The 26,133-nt window shown below is 48.1% G+C and overlaps 1 protein-coding gene across 3 annotated transcripts; it reads left to right on the forward strand.

Moving 5' to 3' along the window:
* The first annotated feature begins 1,991 nt into the window (after positions 1-1,991).
* On the forward strand, positions 1,992-26,133 carry Septin4 (septin 4). Of its 3 annotated transcripts, XM_035447379.1 has the most exons (14): positions 1,992-3,414; positions 4,008-4,052; positions 5,525-5,532; positions 19,024-19,320; positions 19,629-19,722; positions 20,125-20,211; positions 20,820-20,943; positions 24,343-24,477; positions 24,582-24,699; positions 24,789-24,890; positions 25,080-25,176; positions 25,268-25,430; positions 25,621-25,667; positions 25,914-26,133. In XM_035447379.1, exons 1-13 carry the CDS (start codon positions 1,992-1,994, stop codon positions 25,637-25,639), a joined length of 2,712 nt encoding a protein of 903 aa, XP_035303270.1. In that variant the 3' UTR covers positions 25,640-25,667; positions 25,914-26,133. The 3 variants fall into 3 exon arrangements, with proteins under 3 accessions (XP_035303270.1, XP_027282127.1, XP_035303271.1); XM_027426326.2 differs by lacking the exons at positions 1,992-3,414; positions 4,008-4,052; positions 5,525-5,532; positions 19,024-19,320 and adding an exon at positions 14,082-14,223 and having other exon boundaries at positions 25,568-25,667; XM_035447380.1 differs by lacking the exons at positions 1,992-3,414; positions 4,008-4,052; positions 5,525-5,532 and having other exon boundaries at positions 18,862-19,320; positions 25,568-25,667.

The following is a 26,133-nucleotide window of genomic DNA, read 5'->3' on the forward strand; positions in this document are numbered from 1 at the left end:
ATGAAATATTCTTGTAGATATAATAGTACTATTTATATAACTTTGTAACATCCACATATGGTAAATGCAGAAGACACTTATAAAAATAGGAAAGTGGTCCTTTTATGTAACCTCAACTTTTTGTAATTCCTTGCAAACTCCTTTATTTTGGGGGAATAGAAAAAGTTAAGAAATACTTAAAATTTAAGTCCCTTTGGAGGTTAGAATGCCATTATAATTAACCATAAACCTAATTAATTTTATCATAACTCATTTGAAGAAAAACTAACAGAAGAGAATGGTCAGCGTAATGCACAAAGCATGAAGGGAAATCTTGGCCTAATATCTGTGATCCCAGCATTCAGGAACCTGAGGCAGGAGGATTGAGATTTAGAGGCAACCTGTGCGACACAGTAAGATTCTGTCTCAGACAAAAGAACCTTGATCTTTGAAAGTCAGTGGTAGAAGGAATGTTCCATGTGGTCATTTCTATCAAAAGAGGGTAGAGGAATGCCAAAAGGTCACTGAAATGGGAAAGTCACTCTTCGAGTAAGAAAACTCGAGAAGGGGCCCAGTGGTGGTGATGCGCACCTTTAATCCCAGCACTCAGGAAGAAGAGGCAGGCAGATCTCTGTGAGTTTGAGGCCAGCCCAATCTACACAGCTAGTTCCAGGACAGCCAGGGATACATAGAGAAAAAAACCCTGTCTCGAAAAACCAAAAAGAAAGAAAGCAAGGACGATCAAGAAGGCCAGGTGTACCTGCCTGTAATTCCCACAACCTGAGAAGCTGAGGTAGGAGGATCGAGAGTTTGAGGCCAACCTAGGCCATTTAGTGAGAACCTGTCTCAAAAGAAGAGGGGGCTGAGAAGGTGGCTCAGCAGTTAAGAGCACATCCTGTCCTTGCAGAGGGCTTGAGTTTGATTCCAGCACTCACATCAGGTGCCTCACAATGGATCAACACCACTAGCTTTGGGGGGCACCAGCACTCATATTATACATAGCTTAAAAATTAATATTTTCTATTTTTAAAAGGGTTGGAATATAGCTTAGTGAGTACCTTACCTAACATACAGGAGGCTTTGTATGATCACCAACATTGCATAAACTGGGTGTGGTAGCACATGCCTATAATCCCACTCCTTGAGAGGTGGAGGCAGGAGGACTGGAGATCAGAAGTGTAAGATCATACTGAAAGAGTTCAAGGCCAGCCTGGGTTACATGAGACCCTGTCTCAGAGAGTCGGGGTGGAGGGTGTGATTATCTGAATCTAGCTGATTGCTAACAGGATTATTAGTGAGAAGGAACATTAATATTTATTGTGTAATACTCATGAGCCACGCAGTAGTTTCCAGATTGAAACTAAGACTAAGGTTCAGTCATTTATGATCAAAACCAAGCTAACTCCAGATCTTTACATATGACACCACATGCTCCTGGAATAATATGAAGACTTATGGTTTGAGTAACCTAGGTTTTGACCCTAGAGTCCACCACACCCCATTCACAAAACTTGGAAAAGGCTGGAGCTCTATTTTTTTTTTTAATTCAGATGTAGCAGTTTCAAACGTAACTCTATATCATCACAAAAGGAACCTTGTTAACTGTGAGCTAGCACTGAACGACTGACCTGAGTGGCTAACTTCTTCTGTGGATGAGTCCCTGAGAATTCCTAGAAGCCAGAGAGAATAAGGAAAATTCCAAAGCCTTCCCTGTATACAAGGAAGTCCCGATTTTCTTAAGAACTTGGCCAGAGGTTTAGTGTTAAGTCCACAGGCAGATTCAGTTTCTATCAGGGTAGTAATTTTCTATGAAGCATTGTGTCTGTAACGCAAGATGTTTAATAGAAAGCGCCTTCCTTTGTGACATCATCAGACAGATTGTGAAGAGAACCATTTCAGACACTCCAAACAGCAGCCACTTTCCTGGAGGACCAAGAACAGCAGCCCTGAAAACAATGAGGATAAACACTCATGCTTAGTCGGGATACTGAAAACAAGCCAGCTGATAAAACATGGCGTCTACCCAGAAGGCCACAGTCTTTCATGTGTTGAAGACAAATAAAAGTGGGTCCAAGGTAGCAGTTTCATCACATAGAGGGGCTGAGGTTACTGCCTCCACTCCTCAGAGGGCACATGGGTATATTTCCTCAAGCCAGCGGGCTGTTCCTGTCTCCCTGAGCCCTTCTTCCCAGAGAAGAGCTGAAACTGTATATCACACCACTCACTGTTCAACATCAGACTATCCTCGATCTCAGTCCCCGCAGTCAGGGCCTGGTCTCTCTACAGTCTCTACTCCAAGGGGAACTGAGACCCGACCAAGAACAGAGACATCCCGCCATCGCTCTCCTCATCGAAAATCCCAGGGGGTCCAGACACTGTCTTCCCATCTCTCGGGAGGGCATCGGAATATCAGTCCAATGAGGGAAGAATCAACACGAAGAAGTGAGAACAGGCCAGGCCGTGACTTTGGCTACCATTCCTCTTTGACTTCTGATGGCAAATACCGTCACTTGAGTTTCATAAGTGAAAAAGAGGAGGACCCACCCTCCAAGGTCCAGAACCCCCAGGGGGTTAGAGTACCCCGTAGGATATCAGCTCACCCAAAGGATGAAGCTATACAAACAGAGCCCACCCGAAGGACTTTCGAGGTCAAATCTTCAAAAAATGTCTTGGAGCATGGCAGCCGTGTCACTATTGACCATCAGCCAGTCCTTAAAAAGTACCCTCCCCAGGAACCAGAAACTGGTCCTCCCAACTTAGTGCTTTCAGAACCTAAGCAAAAGGCCATGAAAGTGTCATCAGGCCTCAAGCTTTCTGTCCTTAGAGATTTAGATGGGGCACCTCGAGTTCCTTCACGTTCAGATCGTTCAGTATATGTTGAGACCAAGCCCTCCTCAAAGGTGTTAATATCAGAAATGGAGCCCACTGTGAAGTCTTCAACCCGAGACCGTGAGGGTGGACGCAAGGTGACCATCTCCCCAGGAAAACAGTCAGTACAGTCACCTCATCGAGTGACAGCTCGAGCAGCATCTGAAGGACAGTATAGATCTCCCCTGTATTCAGAGCTCTCACCTAAACCCTCCACCCATGCAGAACTGGAGTTGACCCCTCGACCTTTGCCCCCAAGGTCCTTACCTAGGTACGGGCCTGGTTGCTCATGGTGGGCCTTACTCAATCCTAAAGTTGAACCGCCCCCAAACCAGCCATCAATATTTGATTTTGAACCTACGTCCCCTCCTCCCCTAGACCCTTTTGAGTCATTTTTTGAAATGGACTCAAACCCTTTCTGTGAGGACCTGGTATTCCAGAGAGAAAAAGTAAGCCTACCACCATCACCAAAGGAGTCTTTACACCGAGTACTATTGACGGACGTGCCAAAGACCCCAAAGTGCACCAGCAAACAACCCATTCAAGGTTTCAATGCTTTCTTCATGGGTATGTGATGAAGCAAAGTACTCAGGTGCAGCCCACATTTCGTGCAATAGGACATTGGGGTGGCAGAAAAGTGCCCCTCTTCATTGTGGGCCTTCCTGCTATTGCCAAGCTGCTTCTATCTGAGCTCAGTGCTCCATGCCTTGGCTGCCAGCGTCTCTGAGCTTCAAACTAGTGACATCAGTGCAGAAGTGGATTCCTCATAGCATAAAGAACTGAGGCAGGGTAAGGGCCAGTAAGGGCCAGAGCCAGGCGTTGGTGGCACACGCCTTTAATCCCAGCACTTGGGAGGCAGAGGCAGGCAGATCTCTGTGGTCTCCATAGCCAGTACCAGGATAGGCTCCAAAGCTACACAAAGAAACCTTGTCTCAAAAAACCAAAACAAACAAACCAGTAAGGGCCTCAGGTTAATATCCTGATTTCAAAGTGGAGGAGGTAAGGCACACATGGCCTTCCAGGAGGTGGAAATCGTTAAAAATGCAGAGAGGGGGTAGGAAGATGGGAGAGGAACAGCAGTGAGATGAGAGCCTCAGAAAAGGGCCAAGGGGTGGGTGGCATTCCACAGGCAGGAAAAAGCAAGTTTCTGTTACTTTCAGATGTTTCTGAGGAAATGTACAACCGGATCCTCTGGTGGCTGAAAGGTATGTGTTCCCCTTCTTGTGGGGCCTGGTGGGGGCGGAGGAAGCTTGAGGGATGGGTGAGAGGGTAGCCATCATGCCTGTTTTGTACCCCTGGGTCTTTTAGGAAAGTAAATGAGTAGAGTTTAGACCTTCAGTCCTGTTAGTCGTCCCTTTGGGAATGTGAACCTTTTTCAACAGTGAGTTCTAACCCCGGAAGGAGAACAACATAAACCCTGTGGTCCTTAAAATTAATCTCATCTATCAAATATTGAGTTTTTTTGTTTTTGAGACAAAATCTTGTTATGTAGCCTTGGCTGACCTTGACCTTGCTATGTAGACCAGCATGGCCTTGAATAGAGATCAGCCTGCCTCTAAAGTGCCAGGACTAAAGGCAATTGCCACCATGCCCAGGTTCTATCACACCTTTTTAAGATTTAATTTATGGCTGGGTGTTGGTGGCACATGCCTTTAAATCCCAGCACTTGGGAGGAAGAGGCAGGTGGATTTCTGTGAGTTCAAGACCAGCCTGGTCTACAAAGCAAGTGCCAGGATAGTCTCTAAAGCTACACAGAGAAACTCTGTCTCAAAAACAAACAAACAAACAAAAAGATTTAATTTATTTGGTGTGTATGGGGTGTTTTGCCTGCATGTAGCTCTGTGCCAGTGAAGGAGAGAACAGGGCACCAGATCTAGGACTGGAGTCACAGATGGTTGTGAGCCGCCATGTGGGTGCTGGAATTGAATCTAGTTCCTCTGCAAGTGCAGCCAGTGCTCTTAGCCTCTGAGACATCTCTCTAGTCCGCTAGCATGTGTTTTAAAGAAAAGTCACCAAAACAAACTACCTGCTTTGAAGTCTTGCCCATTGCTACTGACTCCATAGTGGCTGGTCAAGGGTTCAGAACTCTCTTTGAGCCTAGCCTCCACTTGTTGCCCTGGAAGGGTCTCTGAGCCTGCTCACCCTTCCCCTCTCCACACCAGTGGGGCTAGCATTCACCTCTGCAATATTAGCATCCTCTCAGGTCCTTCTGTTCCTTTTTATGCTTGGCCACTGGTGGCATGGAGTGTGAGGATCAGACCTCAAAGAGTGACTGTATCTTGGTAGCAGAGAATTCTTGCTGGAAGAATTATGGCATGATAAGCTCCTATCCTATAAATGGGGCACATACCAGAGCTCTGGATGACATTCCTAGGGAGGAGGCAGTCCTATGAATGCAGTCCAGTCCTAATCCTCCTCCCATTTGCCGGGTCTGACTAGTGTGGGGTGCTTTATCTGAAAAGCCTTATCATGGTGTTCAGCATCATGAACACTCAGTAAGCATAACTGCTGTTGTTTGGGACATCTGGAACCCTAGAAAGGGACTTGGGCTGGGTTATGCCCATATCAACCGTACATCTTTAGTAACACTCTCTTTTTCCCCTCTTGTTGACACTTTCTGAATTCCATTTGCTGCCCCCCCTGGAAATGCCTGGCTTCTACTTCTTTATTATGACAGATGAGGAGGTAAGAATCCCTCTGGGAGGTAACTTCCAGACCAGTGTCCCAACCCCTTATCTAATTCCTACTCCTGTCGTCTGCTGGAAGGGGGTGTGGAAGGAAACAGAACTGCCACATGTGGTAGGGTAGGCTGTTCACTGCACAAGAGGGCACTGTGTTGCACCCAGGGATATTTGTACAAAAGTGTTGCACGAGCTAAAGTTGCAGCTTTGAAGAGAGAGAGAATAGAGTTCTTTTGTGGGAATCTGGGCAGCTATGGGCTGGGTCATTCCCCATCTGGCTCTTCGCTCTCCTGCCTAGGGCACTTAGGGGTTGCTTTTCTGGGTTACACACTGAGTCCTTGAGTTGGAGAAGCATGAAGTGGGCTCTGTTCTTGGCAGCCCTGCATCCTAAATTTGGCACTGTCCTGATTTTGCAGTGCATTTACTGTTCCTGTAAGTGCTTGGGGCTCATCTTGGTCCATGTTTGATAAGATGGTCAAAGCTCTTCCTGCTGCTATTCTTTCTTGAACCACATTTGTCTCTCACCCAAAGCCTAGCAAAGGCTTCTCGTGAGTCCCATCCATGGCTGACTGACCCACGATGAACAGGACTTCAGATAGAAAAGGAGTGGAGACAGCAAGAGCTCAGATAACAGAACAGCTGAAGGAGAGGTATCCAGGAATGCAGTTACCACCCACTCTGCTATGAGTTCTTATCCAGCCTCGGGCCTGAACTCAGCTGTAGGTGGGAGCAGCCTCTTTTAGAGACTATCTCCAAGCAAAGCAGTAAGTCCCTCTTTCCTGTGTGTCCTCCAGTCCTGCCTGCCCGCTCCCTTCATTCCATAGACAGCTTTTTAATCAGGTGTGTGATACTCTGCCAGGCACCCACACCTCCATACCCTTACACACACACACACACACACACACACACACACACACACCAGTTCTTTGCTTTGAGATCCTGACTACACAAATGGGGAGATAAGACATGGACAGGAAAAAATAAGAATATGTATTAGTCTGTGCTCAAATACCCCAACTACAGTCTGAATGAATGCTCTTGGAAGGACTTAGGAGATGGGGAGTCAGGAGGAGGGTAAGTAGAGGGTGGTTACACCTTCTTTAACAAAGCCACAGGCAGATAGTTTAATACAAATGTATACCTTTGAGAAGGGGGACTGTTTTCTTTGGTTTACGATTTGATGTCTGTGACTGAGTAGGCTCCTCTCCATCCTCCCCAGCCTCATCCCCTTTTCTGTGCATCTTGTTTTAGTTTAGGAAGTCAAAAGCCTTGGCAGCCGAGTGACTTCTTCCCAAAATAGCTCTTATCCTGTCTGGATAATTACAGCTCTTCAGCAGCAAAGCTGCTCCCCAGAAGCTGGGACAAGAAGGCTCTCAGGCAGCTAGGCTGTTGCTCTTCTTTGACTCTCTGGAAGCAAGGTTTGGGTAGAGTTGGGCAAAGTAGTATTCATGAAAAGCCAGCTTTCCCAGTCTGTCCTTTCAGGTTATGTAACCCTCAGGCAGGCCCAGAATGGAGACTCCATGGTCCTGGTGTTCATGGTTCCTCTGATTTGGGAATGCTTGACCATAGAGATGGTTCCAGATTCCATTCCCAGCAGGAACTCTCTAGTGGCTTGACCCAGGCCATTATGAAAGGACTCCTCTGGGTCCACAGCTAGGAGATGCCAGATTCAGCCCATCTTTGTCATTCCCCTTTGGTCTAAGGAGTGGGGTTGAGAGATGCAATTCATCCTTGCATTGGGATGATAGAGGATGGAGTCTCCTCAGAGAAGACTGTGCTAGACCCAGGGGAGCATTCCTAATGTGTGTGTATTAGCAGAATCTCAACATGGCCTTCAGTGGGTCAGGGAAACGGCCTTCTCCTCTGGCCTGTGGAGTTCCTGAAATAATGCAGCTCTTAGTACCAGGGGCAGCAATACCTCTGATGGACAGGGCTACTCCGGCCCCAAGATCACATGTCTACACGATACCCAACCTACTAGCCTCTGGATGTGACTTCTCAGGCTATCAGAGGATGGGGTGGTTTCTTCTTTGCTGTATCTATCAATTATGCAAGAATCTGATTCTGGAAATTAGGGCAGGAACCAGAGGAGGCCATTACAGTGACACTCAAGGCAAACTGGAGATGTCTTCAGTGTATCACATCAGTTGATCCCTGAAGTACAGGGTGGTCAGACTCCTGCTGACTTCTGCACCCTGGGGACGTTTGACTCTGAGGCACTCTATTTACCAAGGAAAGCCCCAAGTCTCTCCAGAACTCAGGAGTCTCCATTCAGCAAGGTGGGAACAGAATCCTAGAATGTAAACTATTTGAAAGGAATCCTGGGAACTTACTCCCCATTCCTCTTGCTTCGTGGGGAGGCTAGTGTTGAAAGCTTAGAGCAATGGAGGTGAAATGGGGCTTTTCACAGCAGCTTGACCACCCACTACCCAGCTTCTTACCCTCCCAGTGCCACCTTGTTTCTGTTCAGCTACCATGGGCAGCCAGTACTGGAATAGGATGAACAGCTTATGGCCCATGACTTGCTGATCTGGGGACAGGTTAGGTTGAACAACTCCTAAGGGTTTATTACTGAAAGTCCTGCTTTCCATGAACCCTCCTTAGTCCTGGACAAGCCAAGACTGTGGAGCGGTCTACCTCAGTGCTGACCTCTGGAGAGAAGGAGGGAGTTGAGGGACAGTTTCCCAGCTTCACCCTGAGATTCAGGCAGCTACTCTTAGCCTATTGTAATGAGGGCAGGAAAATGTGATTCCTCCCTGGCTTTGATGGTGGAACTGAAGCTAAACTTCTTAGTTTTTGTTGTCAAAGTAATTCCACACAGCCACATACATTTTGGACTTCCTAATATATGTTTTCCTTTTATGTTTACTTAATTTATGTGTATGGGTATTTTTGCCTGGAAGTATGTCAGTGTACCACATCCTTGCCTATTAACCCCAGAAACCAGAAGGCATTAGATCCCCTTTAACTAGAGCTACATATGGTTGTGAACCACTACATGGGAGCTGAGAATCGAACCTGGGTTCTGTGGAAGAGCAGTCAGTGTTCTTAACCATTGAGGTATATCTCCAGACCTTCATTCTCTCCCATCAGTGGACCTTGAAGAGCTAATCGCTTTTCTGACTGGTTTCCGCTGCCAGTCCTTTCTGATAGAATATTTTAGTGATCTTTGAGATGGTGATTTTAGTAAGGGGAAAGACAGTGGGTTTAGGTAAGTGAGGAATATTGGCTTCAGGGGGCAGGGTACTACTTGAGTGAGGAAGAAAGATCTTTAACCCAGAAGCCACCCTGACAGCTGTTCAGCCAGAAGGCCGCTGTCAGGAGCAGTAGAAATGGCTATATCCCTTCACCCCCTGCTCAGCTGCCTTTAGTTCAGCTGCTGGGAGAGGAGCAGCAAGACAGCTGCTCCTCGAGGGCTGGACGGAGGCTTGGAGGAGGGGAACAGAATGTGAGTAATGCCTCTTAGTTCCTGAGAGAAGAAGCCCAGCTCTGAGACTTGACCTGAAGAGGCCAAATCTCTTCCTTGGTACACCCACCATAGTCAAAGTCAGCTAAGTCCAGCCCAGACAGTATCTGTGTGGCTTTTCTCAAGAATGTGGGTTGGTTGGTCTAAGACCAAGACCTGAAATGCTGACCCCACAGGTGGCTGCAGCATAGTCCAAAGTCACTTGAAGGCATTACTCTGGTATTCTTTGCTCCCATCTCTCTATGCCCATTACCCATGGACACTCCTAATCCTTTGGAGGGAAAACATTTGAAATAGCCACAGTTGGCAGCAGCTGGCTGGGTGTTGATAATGTCCTCATTTGCAGATATAATAGCTACTATTCATCTGGGTGACTTTACCATATCATGTTACTAAATATTTATAGCAAACTGTGGAGTAGACTTCTTCCTCTCCTTCACAGATGAAGAAACTAGGGGTCTGGGCTTTGTCAAAGCAGAGAACACCAAGGAGCATCCCATTCTGGGATTCCGCTGTGCAGTACAGATATTCTTCTGTGGCTGCATTTTCCCGTGAAATAACTTTTCCCTATTTCAGAGACGTCCAGAGGACGGTATTACTAGGGCAGCATTCACGTCTTTGCATATGAGTGAAGATGGTATTACTAGGGCAGCATTCATGTCTTTGCATATGAGTTGTGAGGCTGTGTGCTTGAGAGCAGACAGAATGAAGGACAAGTGATGGGTCAGTGAAATAGAGAGCCTCAGGCTTGTCTGTGCACTAAAACCAGAATGGAAAACTAATTAGTGCATTGTTTTAGTTCATCCATATTGATTGGTCAGCTCCCAGGGGCAGGGCCCTGGTTACCATCACATCACATATTCTCTGTCCAGTCCCTGGATGGAAGTCAGCAGAGGTTGAAACAGACTCCAGCCCTTAAGGGGCTTTTGCCTAATTTGGAAGAGAACAGTGTCTCTTGACACTGCAGGTCACTTGAAAGGGTGTGGACATCTAAGGACAAGCAAGGTCTAATAAAATGAGTCAGCAAATCTTTTAGCTCTGAAGCATTCAGGAAAAGCCAGGTTGGGAGAATACCTTGTCTCAGTATGACAAAAACCTTGGTAAATAAGTTCCTAAAGACCACAGGGCAATAGAGTCAGTGACCTCGGGACCGTGGGAGGTATTTAAAGCCCCTGGGAAGGCTGAAGGAGCCTCTTGGAAGAGTCAAATCTTTCAGGAGTGATGACATCAGAAGACCTGCAAGGCCTTTCCCACCTGGAACTTAGAGATGGAGTTGGAAATTCCTGCTTTGTTGTGATGGCTGGCTTCTAGCTTCAGAGTTGCTTGCTGTGGGGAGCCACATAGTAGGTGCCAAGAAACAAAATGATCCCCAACCTTGCTACCGCATCTAAGGCCTGTCCCAGGAATAAGAGGCAGCCGCTGGGGTAGTGGTGGTGGGCTTAAGGAGTTTTTGTTGTCATTGTTGTTGTTTTGTTTGTTGTTTAGTTTTTTGTTTGTTTTGGTTTTGGTTTTTCATGACATGATTTCTCTGTGTAGCTTTGGAGCCTGTCCTGGAACTCGCTCTGTAGACCAGGCTGGCCTCAAACTCACAGAGATCTGCCTGACTCTGCCTCCCGAGTGCTGGGATTAAAGGCCTGCACCGCCACCGCCAGCAAGGAGTTTTGTTTCCTGCTTGTATGCAGACTTAACGAGGTTTCCTTGAAATACATATTCCAGCTCTTTGGCTCCACCAGCGCTCTTACTATATGATCAGTAAGTCATTCATTTGTGGCAGAAGGGAGATACAATTCGTTCTTGGACCACTTATAGGATAGGGCTGATAAGAGGCAACAGTGGCCTTTGCTTGTCACACAGATCTGAAATACTGGCTTCCTGTGGTAATTTTTTTGTTGTTGTTGTTTTTTGTTTTTCAAGACAGGGTTTCTCTGTGACTTTGGAGTCTGTCCTGGAACTAGCTCTTGTAGACCAGGCTGGTCTTGAACTCACAGAGATCCTCTGTCTCTGCCTCTGCCTCCCAAGTGCTGGGATCAAAGGCTTGCACCACTGCTGCCCAGCATGGTAATCATTTTTTATCTTGCACTTGAGCTTAGGTCCTGGCTCGGCCCCCACGCAGCCTCCTTACTAAGTTGCTGTGCCATATGCAGCCTTCATCTGTGAGTGGGTAGAAAAGACACAGTAGAGGACACCAGGAGGTTTTTTGCACAGGACTGGGGTAGCAGGCTAGAGCTGTGACTACTGGTTTGAGTTTCTCAGGGAGTGATATGGTCCTTCTGTGCCTAGCTACATGTCTGTTCCTCAGATGTTTGGCTCAGGAAACTACTTTAGTCAAAGAAATCCATGCTGCTTATCCACTGGATGTTGAATTTCAAGGGAGACTCAGAGTTCTATGAGCTGTATGGTGTGAAGGCAAGGTTGGCCAAGACAACTGACAGTTAGAGGTGGGAAGAATGCTCTTAGTCATCATCAGTGTTTTATGCAAGAATGGCTGGATCTGGGCTGTGCTGCTGACCACGTATGTATCCTGCCCCAATCAATACAGAGAAAAAGCTAGAAATTGAGGGGAGGATCGTTTTCCTTCAGTGAGATAAACAGAGGCCCAGGAAGATCAAGGGATGTATTCTGAGGCCAAGCTCACACAGAGCCCTTTGAATGCTACAGGGTTAGCCTATCTTCAACTGTTAATTCACCCAGTATGTTAATGTACCATGGTTAGAAAGGACCTGTGTGGCATCCAGACCCATGCTTCTTGGCTTGGATCCAAGTTTTATGGTCTATTCTCCTGGGGCTTTTTTCAAGGCAAGCTGGCACCAACATGTCTTAAAACATTTAGGGCTCTGGAGCCTAAGCAGCAGGTACTAGGAAAGAGCTGTGGGATCCCATCCACAGCTGAGGATAAGCTAGCCAAGATGTCTTTTGAGATATTTCTGGGTCAACACTTAGAGTGGGTTAGGGTTAGAGTCTGGTGGGTTTGATAAAGGAAAACAAGACTTTGTGGTTAGGCCTGCCACTCCCTCCTCCTTTTTAAACACGTTTATATGCATGTATGCACATATGCAAGTGTACTTGTGGAAGCCAGGCCAGAGCTTTGCCCTGGGTGTTGCTCCTCGGGACAGCCACCCACCCTGTTTGGTTTTGTTTGTTTGTTTGTTTGTTTGTTTGTTTTTTTCCAGACAGGATCTCTTACTGGGACCTAGGGCTTACCAGTTAGGCTAGATTGGCTGGTCAGTGAGCTCCAGAGATCCTTCCTTGTGTTAGGATTACAGTGTGCCACCACACCCAGCTTTTTATATGGATTCTGGATATCAAACTCACAAGCACTTTATAGACTGAGCTATATCATCTCCCCAGCCTGAGGTCTGTTTTCGTCGATACACATTTTTTTTCCCCACTCCCACCCACATGACCAGAAAGGCCAACGTGTGTCTTACAGGTGTGTGCTAGTGGCCTAGGGCTGTATGTAGCCTAAGGTCGACACTCAGATGTTACTGCAACAGCAGCTGCTGCATCTGTAGACTCCCAACAGCACTGGGGTTTTCTTTGTTTTTTTCTGGGTGCAGCTTGAGATCTCCTGTCTACCACAGGCCTCTGAAGGGAACCTGTTTATATCTTCAGAGGGCCCCTCATTAAAGACAAGCTGCAGGCCCCTACTATGTCCCTCAGGGTCTTTCTCTGTCTCCTCATGGCCAAACTTCCACTTTGTTCTTGTCGTCTTCCAAGGCAGTGGTTCGCAACATGCAACCCTTTGGGGTCGAATATCAAATATTTACATTATGATTCATAATGGTAGCAAAATTACAATTATGAAGTACCAAATTTTATGTTTGTTTTGCAAGACAGGGTTTCTCTGTGTACCTGGCTGTCCTGGAAGTCACTCTGTAGACCAGACTGGCCTTGAACTCAGAGATTTGCCTACTTCTACCAGTTGTGTGCTGGGATTAAAGGCATGCACCATCATCTCCCAGTGCCCGTGAAATGATTTCATGGTTGGGGGCCCCCACAATGGGAGGAACTGTATCAAAGGGTCGCAGCATTAGGAGGGTTGAGAACCACTGCTCTGAGGCCTACAGAAGCCCACAGCACACTCCTTGGACACTGCATCCACTTTGAGAATGCCAGAAGGAACAGTTAGAAACCATCTCGTTTTACCCCCTTATGTTTTGGGGTGAGAAGTGAAACAAGTTGCCTAGTCTCCTAACTAAAAAGGTTTCTCCTCAGCCCATTGGCACTTGTACTGCCCCCTTATTCAGGCAGGGGCCAGTCAGTAAACCTGCCCTTGGGGAAGGGCTGGGGGTGGGTCAGGGAAGGGTATGCTTCTGGAAACTTCCACAGGAGCCTGGCCAGTTCAGACCCTGCTTAACTCAGGAAATCCCTTCCCAACTCTCGGTTCTCAAGCATCTCCCTTCAACTAGCTGCTGCTGTGACCCTTCTGACCTTCTAATGCTCCTTAAGCTGCTGGAGCTTTGGTCCTACTGCATTCGCCTGCTTTACTGGGTTCTGCTTGGCTGGCCTTTCTAGAGGCCCTCCACGCTCGGCTTTGCTCCAGGCAAGGCTCCCTTCCCCTCTTAGAGCCCTTCTGCCTCCCCCTTCCACCCTTCCAGCAGATGATCCCTGGATAATTTATGCAGCGAAGCCTCTTTAATCTTTAATCTAGGGTCTTGAACAAAAAGGAGCCTGCCGATAACCTGTGTGTTTTTCACAGCTTGAGTGGAGGTGGAGAATGTCTGACATTTACCTCTTAGGAGGTGTAGTGTGGGTATGAGCAGTGAGTAACTTGGATGTTCCTTGTTGAATCTCCGGGGGTAACTAATGCTTTCTCTCCAACTCTTGCCACAACTCGCCCTCCCTGTGCAAAGGCAGCATCTTCCAGGGATGCCAGGTGGGTGGTTTATTTTTCTCTGGGGAGTGACTCGAGTTCCTACGGTGCAGTACTGCCTGGAGAGACCATTCTAGAAAACAAAACAAAACAAAACAAAAAACAAAACAAAACAAAAAACAGTTGCCTTGTGCAGCCCTGGGATTCAGGAGGAGCTCAACGCAGGCACCCACAGCGGCTGCAGAGGTGCAGGCCCCGCCCCGGACCGACTAGCCCCGCCCCACCCCGCCACCAGAGGACCGCACTCTGCAAGGCTAGTGGGGGCTCGCGGTGCAACGAGGTCGGTGTGCTTCTTCCACCGCGGGTTGCTGGGGCGCTGTCCAGGCGGACCCGGCCCGGCTTGGGCTGCAACCATGGTAAGGAGAGCGGGCAGCCGGAAACACAGGGCCTGCCACTCCCGGGCGGCTCCGAGGGGACGCAAGGCGCTGCAGCCCTGGCTGGGCAGGGCGGGAGGTACTGTCCCTGGCTCCGGGTTCAGACTAGGCACTGCTGGCGTTGGGCGCCGCGTCGTTGCTCTCAAGTTATTTCTTCTGAGCCGGGCTGCTTGGAGCTGGCTGCGACCCCCAGGGTGCCCAAGGTCTTGGAAGGAATAGGTCAGTTCTGTGGGAGGTGCCTACTGGTAGCCTCTGGTGCTAGAGAGGACGGCACTGACAGGATGGTAGAGGGATAAGTATCCGCCCTTGTTGGAATCAGCTGTGTTACCTGGATGACCCTTCTTCGTTCACCTACCCCTGGTGTAGAGACCAGCACCAACTTCCTTCGGAAATCACAGAGGAAATCCATAAATACTGCCCGTCTCTCTAAAAGGGATGGTGACATACATGATCCACATCCCCTGGACCTTTCTCAGAGAGGAAGAAGAAAGCCCAGTTCACCATCGTGCAGGGGCGCGATCAGCTCTATGCCTTTGCCTCCCAGACCAGAACGTTGGGAAACATTTCTGCTGCATCTACCCTCTCCCTGCAACTAGGTCCCTCTGCAGTGTGTGGGGGTTGGGGTGGGGGTGGGGGGACTCATTCCTGCCACCTGCCTGTGAGAATAGAAGCTGTAACCCCAGATAAAAGTTTTCAACCCTTGGCTCTGAGGATACCAGTTCTTCTGTTGTTACCAGATCCTGCCAGAAACACAATGTATGGGTGTCAGGGCTTTCAGGCCACACACCATCCTCCTCTTCCAGACTTTGTCTTCTGCATGGGGAGGCACAAGCTGTTTACAGCAGGAGGGGATTGGTGATCAGCCCACAGGGCAGGATGTTGGCTGTGAGCAGCTGCCAAAAGGGAACTCTGGGCCCTGTGGAATCAGAAGCTTCCAGGTCTAGAAAGGCCAACCTTTTGGGCTCTTGTCTCTCAAGCTGTGTCTAGGCAGAGGCCCAAGTTTTGGCCAGGAAATATTAGTGGCCCTATGACCTACTCCAAAGGGGTTCCTGGGAGAGGCCAAGTAGTGCTTGTTCTTGTCCTAGTCCCCCACCTTCTTCCCACATGGGAGATGGACAGACTGATTGTTCCAAGACAGAAGAAGCCTGGGGAAGCACTGATTATCCCCCAGTGCTAAAGCCAGCAGGAACCAGGGGGCTTTTTCTGCCACACACTAAGTTCAGTTCAACTGAGGTCTTTGGGCTTTGAGCTTGGCCAAGGCCACCCTGCTCTTTCCTAACTAAAGATACCCCAACACTGCCCAGATGTCCGGTTTCAGGCCTTTGTCCTCACAACCAGCCAAGTGCTTAGACTGACTGGTTCGTGTCAGGCCACACTTCTCTGTGTTGCATCTTGCCAGTGGAGGTCTGTATCCTAGCTTCTTTGGAAATCAGTGGGGAGACCTCCAGCTGAAGAGCTACAGGAAGTTTAAATTTCCACATGAAAATAATGATGACAATTTTAATGACTATTCTGTGACTTGAGATGCTCCTCATCTTCAAATCTACTTGAGGTATTTGTTACCTGGGAGTCCTTTCTTTCCCCAGTTGTCCTGGTGGCAAGGAAAGGCAAGGACATTAAAGCCCTAAAACTAAGGCATTATTCAGGCTTACAAAGGGTATTTCTGCCCCAACCAGAAACACTAACCTCCAGACTCTTAAGTAGAATGCTCCGTCTGTATACCCCTGCTAAGTCTGCTATCTAAATCAGCTCTAAAGCCTCTGGGTTGCCAGCCTCCTTTGATTTGAAACCATATTCTGCAGAGATCAAGTATCCTAGAATAGATGAGGTGGTAGGGTAGGTCTTCATGAGACCAGAGGGCATGTGTCTTTGGATGGCTGGAGTCCATGGTGCCAAGTCTTTTGTGGCTAGCAGTTTTCTGGACAGTGTGACAGCAGCGTCTTCTGGTAGGGGAAAACAAAGGGACACTTGAGAAGAAGTGTGGGGCCATTCCCATGGAACCAATACTCAGGGGATTATTATGCATTTCCACCCTTCTTTAGTTAATGTAAAAGAGGTTGAAGGGATTGGAATCTTTGGAGATAGGTTCCTTGGGTGGCTGTCCCCATGTACTGATGGGCCAGGTCACCTCAGGGATACTTTCTAGTCCTCAGGCAGGCTCCAGTGGCCTTAGGGGTTAACAAGAGAGGCTAAGTGGGTCAAGCCTATGCTGTAGACTTATTGGGAGGTTGGTGCTGTGTCCACCAGGATAGGAAGCAGGCAGGCATCATGGGACAGCCAATCAGGGGAGGGAACTGCAGAGGAACCCAGTGATCCTGCTGCAGCTGAGCTGTCCTTGGAGGGTGGGAGGCCAGGGAGGGGAGGGGAAGAGGGGGTGGAGAAGAACATTCCACAGGCTTTTTTGGCCCCTGCCAGAGACAGAGTAGGGTCAAAGAAAAAGGGGGAAGGAACAAACCAGGAAGCCAGATGACAACAAGAGCATCAAGACAAGGCTGTTCTGTGTGAGGACCTTTGCCTGGACATAAAATTAGATCTAGAGGTTGCGGACAGGGATCTGAAGTGTGGGTCATGGACCATTCACTGGGATGGCAAGGGAACTCTGTCCCTGAGGACGGGACTGAAGCTGGGGTAAGATGGTGCCTGGGGAGATGGGTAGACCTAACTGGTCTTCCACTTGGCCTTGTCCAGCATAGGAGCTCAGTGTTGGAAAATGTTTCAGTCCCTGGTAAAGCTGGGGGAGGTGGATAGACAGATGGACAAAGAACCGAGTGCCTTAAACTCCTTGTCTGGAGCCCTTTGGCTTTCCCATGCAGATGTTCAGTCTGGCAGGGAAGATGGTGGTGCCAGGATTCTGGAAGATCTGCTGGAAAACTGTAGGTTTAGGATTCCCATCAGTGCTTCTCCATCTTCCTTCATGCTGTCCTTCTGCTCTATGCTCCGGAGAGAACACAGTCCTTTCTCAAATGCTTAGCAAGACCCCCCAGATCAACTTATGGGTCACTGTGGGGTGGTGCAGGAAGATTTTCTGGAATTCCCCAGACTCATTAGCTGCCAAACAATAAGACCTGCTCCGTCCTTTCTCTGTTGCAGCATAATTAATTTGGCCAAGCTGGGACACTCTTGAGAGTGAAAGGGGCAACAATTAATCATTATGCTAGACCAACAAGCATAAACTGGGTTGTATGGTTACCCCATTGGACCTCAGATATAATGGGTGAGAGAAGCCTATGTAGTCAGGCTTGCCTAAGCATAGCCTCTTGGGGACACTAAGGCCCACATGCTAGTTCCAGTTTCCTCTGTCATGTCCAAGCAAACCCCTGAAGAGGTGATCAGCAGGTGTAGGGACCTAAGTCATACCAGACATTTCCCCCTAACCTTTATCTCTTCTAGCATAAACCTGGCAGTGTGCATGTCTGTCTCTTTCACTTCTGACCTTTGTAAAAGGTCTATGCAGGAAGACTGTGGCCATCTTATCTTTCCTACTCTAGCTGAGACTTCACAGTGGTCCAGGGTAGCCCCACTAGTTTGGCCAATCACCAGAGGGTGACTCAGCCTCTGCAGCTGGCCCTTGTCCATTGTCTGGGGGTGGCACGTGGGTATTGTGAGGCAGAGATGAGCCCAGCACTGCCAGGCACCCCACAAAGAATGCTGACCACAAAAGGAGAGGGGAAACTCTTGGGAAGCTTATAGCTATGGGGGACTAAGGTCAAGAGCAAGGGAAATCACTAGTCTTCCATGATGATGGTGGAACAGGTGTCTGCAGAGAAGTTAGCAAATTCTATCAGCCCTTCGCATCTGTACTTCTGAGTTCAGGGAAAATGGGCAAGGAGGCAACTAAGGGGTCCCTCCCTACATGCTGTTCCCAGTTTATGGTACATTCTTAAAGCAGAAGGTCAGGCTTTTCAGTGTTTTCCTTCTTTTTTTCTTTTTTGTTTTTCAAGACAGGGTTTCTCTGTCTAACAGCCTTAGTTGTCCTGGAACTTTCTCTGTAGACCAAGCTGGCCTTGAACTCACAGAGATCCGCCTGCCTCTGCCTCCCGAATGCTGGGATTAAAGGCGTGCGCCACCACTGCACTGCTACAGTGTTTTCTCTATCTTCTCTCACCTGGCTGTTCTTAGCTGCCCTTCATATTTACCATCCACTGGGGGGGGAGGGTGATGGTTACTCTTCAATTCTGGGTTTTAGTGCCAAATTTGGGTGTAATTCAGCTTTTAAGGTAAGAGTAGGGTCAGTGAGCCTAAATCTTGGGCAGCAAACCTGGAAAACAGCCCCTATAGTAGAATATGCACCTCTGTTCCCAGATCCCTGACCAGCGGTGAACCTGCCGCTCGCCTTTTACTTGCTTGGAGGATAAGCCCCCTCTCCTCACCCTGCCTGTCAGTGTCCCTGCCCTTTCCTGATGCCACACTCCTCTTGAATGGCACACTCAGGTCTTAGGCTTCTGTTCCTCTCCCTGTTGCTCTGATTTCTTTGCCTTTGGGACAGCCGCTGGCCCCTGCCTAGGGCAGACCTCCAGAAATAGCAGCGTCAGTGATAACCTGCTAGGAGGCCGGGCTCTGTAGGGCTGGCCTCTGAGGCCCTTTCCAGTCTCTTGGCTTGGGGAGGCTAGTGAGCAAGTGTGTGTGGGGATAGGTATGAGAACTTCCTCTGGCTTTGCTGCTGTTTCTTTCCCTTCTAACCACAAGTACTTTCGTTCTTTCCTTTTCACCTTCCGTCTTTTGCCTCCATCTTCCCATCCTGCTCCCTTCTGTCACTCCCGCCTACTCTACCCCAACCCCCAGATCAAGCATTTCCTGGAGGACAGCAGTGATGATGCCGAACTGAGCAAGTTTGTGAAGGATTTCCCAGGAATCGAGCCCTGCCACCCATCGGAGGCCAAGACCAGGGTGTCCAGGCCCCAAATCTCGGAGCCAAGGCCCCAGACCCCAGACCTCTGTGATGATGACCTGGAGTTTAGAGCCACCTTGTGGCCCCAGCCCTCTGAGAGTCAGCAGTACTTCTGTGCCCCAGCCCCTCTCAGCCCTTCCTCCAGGCCCCGCAGTCCATGGGGCAAGCTTGATCCTTATGATTCCGCTGAGGTAGAGACTCCAGTCCTGCCTATGCCATTCAGTGGGTGGGTGCAGAAAGACCCCGGGAGGGCACAAAGAGAGCCTGGGGTAGGAGTGTGGATATGTGCATATGCATTGAATGTGTCCATGGGGCCTTTTTGTCCTGGATCAGCCCTGGCTCTAAGGTTTCTCTGCCTTGAAGTCAGAGAAGGGACTGACGACCTTGCCAGTGGCCTCAGATGGAAGCTCAAAGGATAGGGCAAAACCCAGAAGAGATGAGGAAGGCTGAGGATGGGAGCTGCTTCTAACCCTATGCATTATGTCTTCCTGTCCACCAGGATGACAAGGAGTATGTGGGCTTTGCAACCCTCCCCAATCAAGTTCATAGGAAGTCTGTGAAGAAAGGCTTCGACTTTACACTCATGGTGGCAGGTAGGATGGGGCAAGGTTGGGCTGGGCAAGGGCTGTTTCAGGTGGAATTGATGTGTGTGTCTGAAGAGCGCAAGGGGAGAAGGAGTGAACCGCAAATGACTGTGCCCCTTTTTTTGTAAAGTCATACAAAGCATGGCCAAAATGTGCAGATTTGGGCTGTGGAGGGGAGGGGATGGGAGGGATGCGCTCTCAGTTTTCTAGTATTTCCCCCTTCCCTTGCTACTGTGGGCAGTCTCTTGACTTCATTCAAACAAGATGGCTGGCTGTGCAAGCTTCCTCTCAGTTCTGAATGACTGTGCTTTGATTGATGTAGCTCCTGGTGATAAGACAGCAGTTTGCCCCAGATCTTCATCAGGTGGACCTCACCTTCTGACTTGGTGCCTCTGTCTTCTCTCCCATCAGGGGAATCAGGCCTGGGTAAATCCACTCTTGTTAACAGCCTCTTCCTCACCGACCTATATAGGGATCGGAAACTCCTCGGTGCCGAAGGTAAGGAAAGGAGAAAGAAGTAAAACCTCAACAAGTGCTGGAGACGGGGTCCTTGCTGGCATGCTGGAAGCCCTGGCTTCCTAGAGAGACATATGGTTTCTTTCCATAGACCTGTCTGGACTGGCAATTCACCAGCCAGCACCTTAATGATCTTCGTGCTGTGCCTGGCTTGGTGGTGCACGCCTTTAATCAATTATAGTGCTCAGGAGGCAGAGGCAGACGGATCACTATGAGTTAGAGGCCAGCCTGGTCTACAGAGAGGGTTCTAGGCCAGCCATGGCTACCCTGTCTCAGTGGGGTGAAAAAGATTTGGGTGATGAAGCAGGGCAGGGACCAGCATCCTGATCTTTGAATGAGTTTCTGACCCCTAAAGGATTCCAGGAATCCAAGAAAGAAGCCTGGAGCAGAGAAGAGGCTGGGGCCAGAGCCAACAGCCACCGGCATTTCCTGTGTTGGGAAATGTGTTTTTTGCTGGTTCCCAGGGAACAGGCCCTCAGGCGCCTGGGGGTGAAAAGGGAGGCAAATCTGGGTAGCAAAGCTAGCTGGAGTGGGCAGGTTGTTTTGGCTGGGCAAGACCATGCCCTTGCCTCAGTTTCCTTCTTCTCCAGAGCGGATCATGCAAACTGTGGAGATTACTAAGCATGCGGTGGATATAGAAGAGAAGGGAGTGAGGCTGCGGCTCACCATTGTGGACACGCCAGGTTTTGGGGATGCAGTCAACAACACAGAGTGGTATGTCTGACCAAGTCAAGCCCCAGCTGCCTCTGTTCCGCCCACTTGCCACATGCATCTTCACAGGTCACACACGGTCACAGACATAGTTAGATTTGCTAGGAGGAAGAGGTCTGTGACCTTACTGGACAGCTGGATTCCTTTAACTGGACAGCTGTCTCTTCTGTAAGTGAGGAAGGATTGGAATGGATGGTCTTATTTATTTATTTATTTATTTATTTATTTATTTATTTATTTATTTTTGAGGCAGACTTACTATGTAGGCTAGGCTGACCATGACCTCAGAGATCTGCCTCCCAAGTGCTGAGATTATTATTGTTTTTCCACAGGGTCTCTTGTTGTATACTGGGACTCACTATGTAACTCCACCTAGCCTTGAACTCAGCAGGTCTCTTGCATTAGCCTCTCAGTGTTGGGACTGCAAGTATGCACTACTGTGCTCAGCCCCAGGTAGTTGGTTTTTTAATATTCTTCCCAGTTCTGACATACAGTTCTATGGTGTTTGTGAGGACATAATGTGAAGAGCCTCAAAATAGCAAACACAAAACGCCATCACCCTCCTTTTTTTTTTCCTTTCCACAGCAGTTACTTTAGATGCTGCAAACAAGTTTTGTTTAAGGGGAAATGAGGCAGGTGTGAAGGGAAAGAAAAGCAAAAGAGCAAAGGGGAAGAACAGCGAAGGGAACAGCAGGTGACATAGCGGTGCACCATTGTAATCTCAGTACTTGGGAGCTGGGGGCAGGACCAGTTCAAGGCTAGTCTCAATCATGTAGCCAGCCTGTGTTATATGAGACTGTCTCAAAACCAAACCAAACCAAACCAAACAAAAAATCAATCCAAAGCAAATCAAAACAACGACAGCCAAAAACCAAAAACAAACAAAAACAACTGAAAGAGTTAGGAGAGAAGTGGAAAGAAGAAGAAGGAACTCCAGGCATCCTTTGGGCTACTTAACAAAAGAAAGGTGGTTTTGGCACATGCATTGCACACACACACACACACACAAGCCATTAGCTTTTGTTTTTTCATGAACTAGAGGGATGCTTAGGTAATGATCACACATAAGAGAACAGGTGCAGGTAATGAACAACAACAACAAAAAAAAGTAGGAGAAAAGGGCAGTGAGTCTGATGAAGAAATTAGGCAGATTACACCAAGAACACAAATCTACATTGGCATTTAGCACTGCATGATCTTGAGCAAATTGGAAAATTGGTTGCATTCTCTCTCCTAATGGGAAAAAACCCCACAAAAACAAAACCAACAACAATAAAACACCAGTTATTTCCACATCATCTGAATGATCTGAAAATAGCCCAGAATTATGCCTATGATTTTAGCAGTAGTAACTGCAGGACCAGCAGCAAGATTTGTGGGTCCCCTTGATAATAATTATAAGAATTTCATTATGATAAGAACAACAGCAGACCAAGCGTGGCCTTCCTGAGTGTAGATTCCTGTGTGACTGCACAGGCTGTATACCCATAATGCTTACCCTAGATAACTGTCTCACAGGCTAATCAGATCCTCACAGACATTTCTTAGCCCTCATCACCTGCTTTATTGTTACAACATATGGCCATCCTCACATATAATGGGTTCATCATCAACCTTTGCCTGAGCTTTGACTGGATGGCCATGTCTTACATTTTTGCTACAGCACTGTGCCAGTTAGTGGCACATGGTCTTGTGGGGCTGAGGAGATGCTATGTTATCACCAACTTTTCTGCTCTAGTAGTATATCTCAGCAGAGAAGCTTATCCTGAGACCCTAATCTGAACTAGTATCTGGTTTCTACTGTGGCAGGTACCATTTTCAATAAACTTACTTCCTTTTCCTTTTAATAAATAATTTCAATTTCAGTAAGAATTCCCTTTCAATAATAATAGTTTTCAGACAATTCTACTTCCCTTTTTATAGTGTACCTCCATAGATACTAATTTAGTTAACTAATTTAGTTAACATGGAGCATACACATACAAGGTGGACATTTTCAGGGATGCAGAGCAGGTATGAATGATCCACATCCCTGAGATGCATACGGCCTGGTAGAAGTGGGGGAGCAGAGGGAGAGCCATTTTGTAATGAGTTGTGTCCATCAGATAACAAGTGAGTGGGCCAGGCTACGTGTAGTTGCTGACACTGAGCTAAGAGTCACAAAGCCAATGTAACAAACTCAGTGGTAGAGAATTTACTAGCCAAATAATCTGGAGCAAGTCTCTCACAGGATCCAGATCTAATTTCTTTATGTATAAAATGAGAGTGTTGAACCCAAAGTACCAAAGATATGGCAATGAGGATTAACCCAGATAACAGAAGAGCAAAAGACCTGAAAAATGAAGTTTCCAAAACACACGCTCTCATGAGGAGGGGGGGCATTGTTTAACCGTGGGGACAGATTCTGAGAAACACATCATTAGGTGGTTTCATCTTTGTATGAACATCATAGAGTCTGGTAACACAAACCCAGATGTCATAGATCAGTTACTTGACACAATCTTCAAGGGCAGGAGACTGAACAGGAGGAGGAGGAGGCTGCTGCTGGCAAAACACAGCAACTGTTTTACAATAAACATTTCTTGTAAGTAGAAAGCATACACTAAAGTACAGTGAATGAAGTAATAGTCATTTGTTATCACTTACTGATTTAGTTTTGTGTGTGTGCTGTACCGTCAGTGTACACGGTGTATGCTTGTGTCCTGGGACTGAACACAAGTCTCTAGACTTGTGTGGCAAGCATTCTGACCAACTGAGCTCTCTATCAGCTCTCTGTGTGCTGCAGTTTTTGTATGTCTGACAGCACAGTACATGTAACATATGGGTGTTATGATGTTATGAAGGCAATGTTTGTTTATCTCAATTATCTTGTGGGACTAATGAAATATATGGATTCAAAGCTCATTGAAACATTGCTTCATTGTGGTTGACCGTGTGTAGTAACATACGCGTGGCTGTGGAGTGAAGAGGAGAGCAGTGTACATTGCTATAGTCAAATTAGTAACATACGCATGGCTGTGGAGTGAAGAGGAGAGCAGTGTACATTGCTATAGTCAAAGACACATTCATGGAAGAACTGGGTCTTGGATAAGAAGGATGCAAGGGTTTGGAGAGGCAAACACTACAAGGCCAGACTGTGAACTTGCCTGTGACTGCTACTACTCTGCTATTCTTACTTCTTTGCCTGGTAACCCTTCAGGCCCCTTTCCTCATCAAACTAGTATTAATTGAACTGCCTGTGTTCCCAGTCTAATTTTTCTATCGAGACGTTAATACTCCCATCCTACCCAGGTAGTTTCTGAAAGAGTAGTCAAGAAAGCCTGAGCAAAACAGGGCTCAAGCCAGAGTTTACCAGGCAGCCCCCACTCCCACAGTTTTTCTGCTTGTTTGTCCTTGCCCCAGTTGGAAGCCTGTGGCTGAATACATCGACCAGCAATTTGAGCAGTATTTCCGAGATGAGAGTGGCCTGAATCGCAAGAACATCCAAGACAACAGGGTGCACTGCTGCCTGTACTTCATCTCACCCTTCGGCCACGGGTATGGTCTGAGCCTGAGGCTCCTGGCTTCTACTAAGGGAACAGGCCAAGAGCTCCACAGGCAGGGCTACCACTAGCAGGTGGTCACAGATTCCTGTTCCCCAGGCTCCGGCCATTGGATGTTGAATTCATGAAGGCCCTGCATCAGCGGGTCAACATTGTGCCTATCTTGGCTAAGGCAGATACACTGACACCTCCTGAAGTGGACCGAAAGAAATGCAAAGTGAGGGGAACTGATGGAGGGAGGGAATCAGGTGGGTTTCTAGAAAAGATGGGGTACCCAGAACTGTGGACCCCTCATCTGTTTGCCAGATCCGGGAGGAGATTGAGCACTTTGGAATCAAGATCTATCAGTTCCCAGATTGTGATTCTGATGAGGATGAGGACTTCAAATTACAGGACCAAGCCCTAAAGGTGGGGCCACCCTAGGGCACTCCTTTCCCATCTTGTTTCTGCTGGGCAGAAGAGGGGAGTAGAATTCTGTGTAAGGACAGACTATTGGGGTGGAAGAAGGACCCTGTCTTCTTACAGAACAGCAGAAGACACCAGTGGAAAGGACAGGTGAGAACAAGGATGCTGACCGGCAACCATAACTTCTTTTAGGAAAGCATCCCCTTTGCGGTGATTGGCAGCAACACTGTGGTAGAAGCCAGAGGGCGGAGAGTTCGGGGCCGGCTCTACCCTTGGGGCATAGTGGAAGGTAAAGCTCTGAGCTTGTGACCAGAGTATCCTTGCCCTTAGGGGCTCTTCTTTATCAATGACCCTGGCTGACTCCTAGCCTTGCTATGCAGTGGAAAATCCAGGTCACTGCGACTTTGTCAAGTTGAGGACAATGCTGGTGCGTACCCACATGCAGGACCTGAAGGATGTGACCCGAGAGACACATTATGAGAACTACAGGGCACAGTGCATCCAGAGCATGACCCGTCTAGTAGTAAAGGAACGGAATCGCAAGTATGACCAGAGGCCAGGACAAAGCTGGCCAGGGGAATCCCAAGTCCTCCCCTTATTACTCTATAGGCCCCAGGCTTCACTCAAGTTGGTGCTGGGGTCCTCCCAACCTTACTACCCTCCTTTCCCCCTCCCTTCAGCAAACTGACAAGAGAGAGTGGTACTGACTTCCCTATCCCTGCTGTCCCACCAGGGACAGATCCAGAAACTGAGAAGCTAATCCGAGAGAAAGATGAAGAGGTGAGAGCAGTATGCTGTGGCTGTCAGCCTGGGATGTCCCGTTTTATAATTCTCAGTGTCTCTTGGGAATAAAAAGACCCCCTGGCTCTGGTACATATGTGGGATGTTGAGCGGTCCCACCATTTTCATCATAAACAAGGGCTACCAAGGCCCCAGACTTGAGGGATTAGAATCTGAGGACACTTCCCCATTACAATAAGACTCTCCCTACCAAACACCTTGTTTTGACGTATGTGCCTATTTCAGCTGCGGCGGATGCAGGAGATGCTACACAAAATCCAAAGACAGATGAAGGAGACTCACTAACGGGCTTTTGGACCTGAATATTTAAATCTCTTCTTCCTGCCCATGCCAGCCCCTCCCTGCACCAGTTCTGCTCAGGCCCCTGCAGCTACTACCACTTCGCCTTATATCCCTGCCAACTTCTCAGAGACTCAGAGGAAATAAACTTTAATCTATATGTGGC

The sequence above is a fragment of the Cricetulus griseus genome, chromosome 7, assembly GCF_003668045.3.
Source record: "Cricetulus griseus strain 17A/GY chromosome 7, alternate assembly CriGri-PICRH-1.0, whole genome shotgun sequence".
NCBI classification, from domain to species: domain Eukaryota; kingdom Metazoa; phylum Chordata; class Mammalia; order Rodentia; family Cricetidae; genus Cricetulus; species Cricetulus griseus.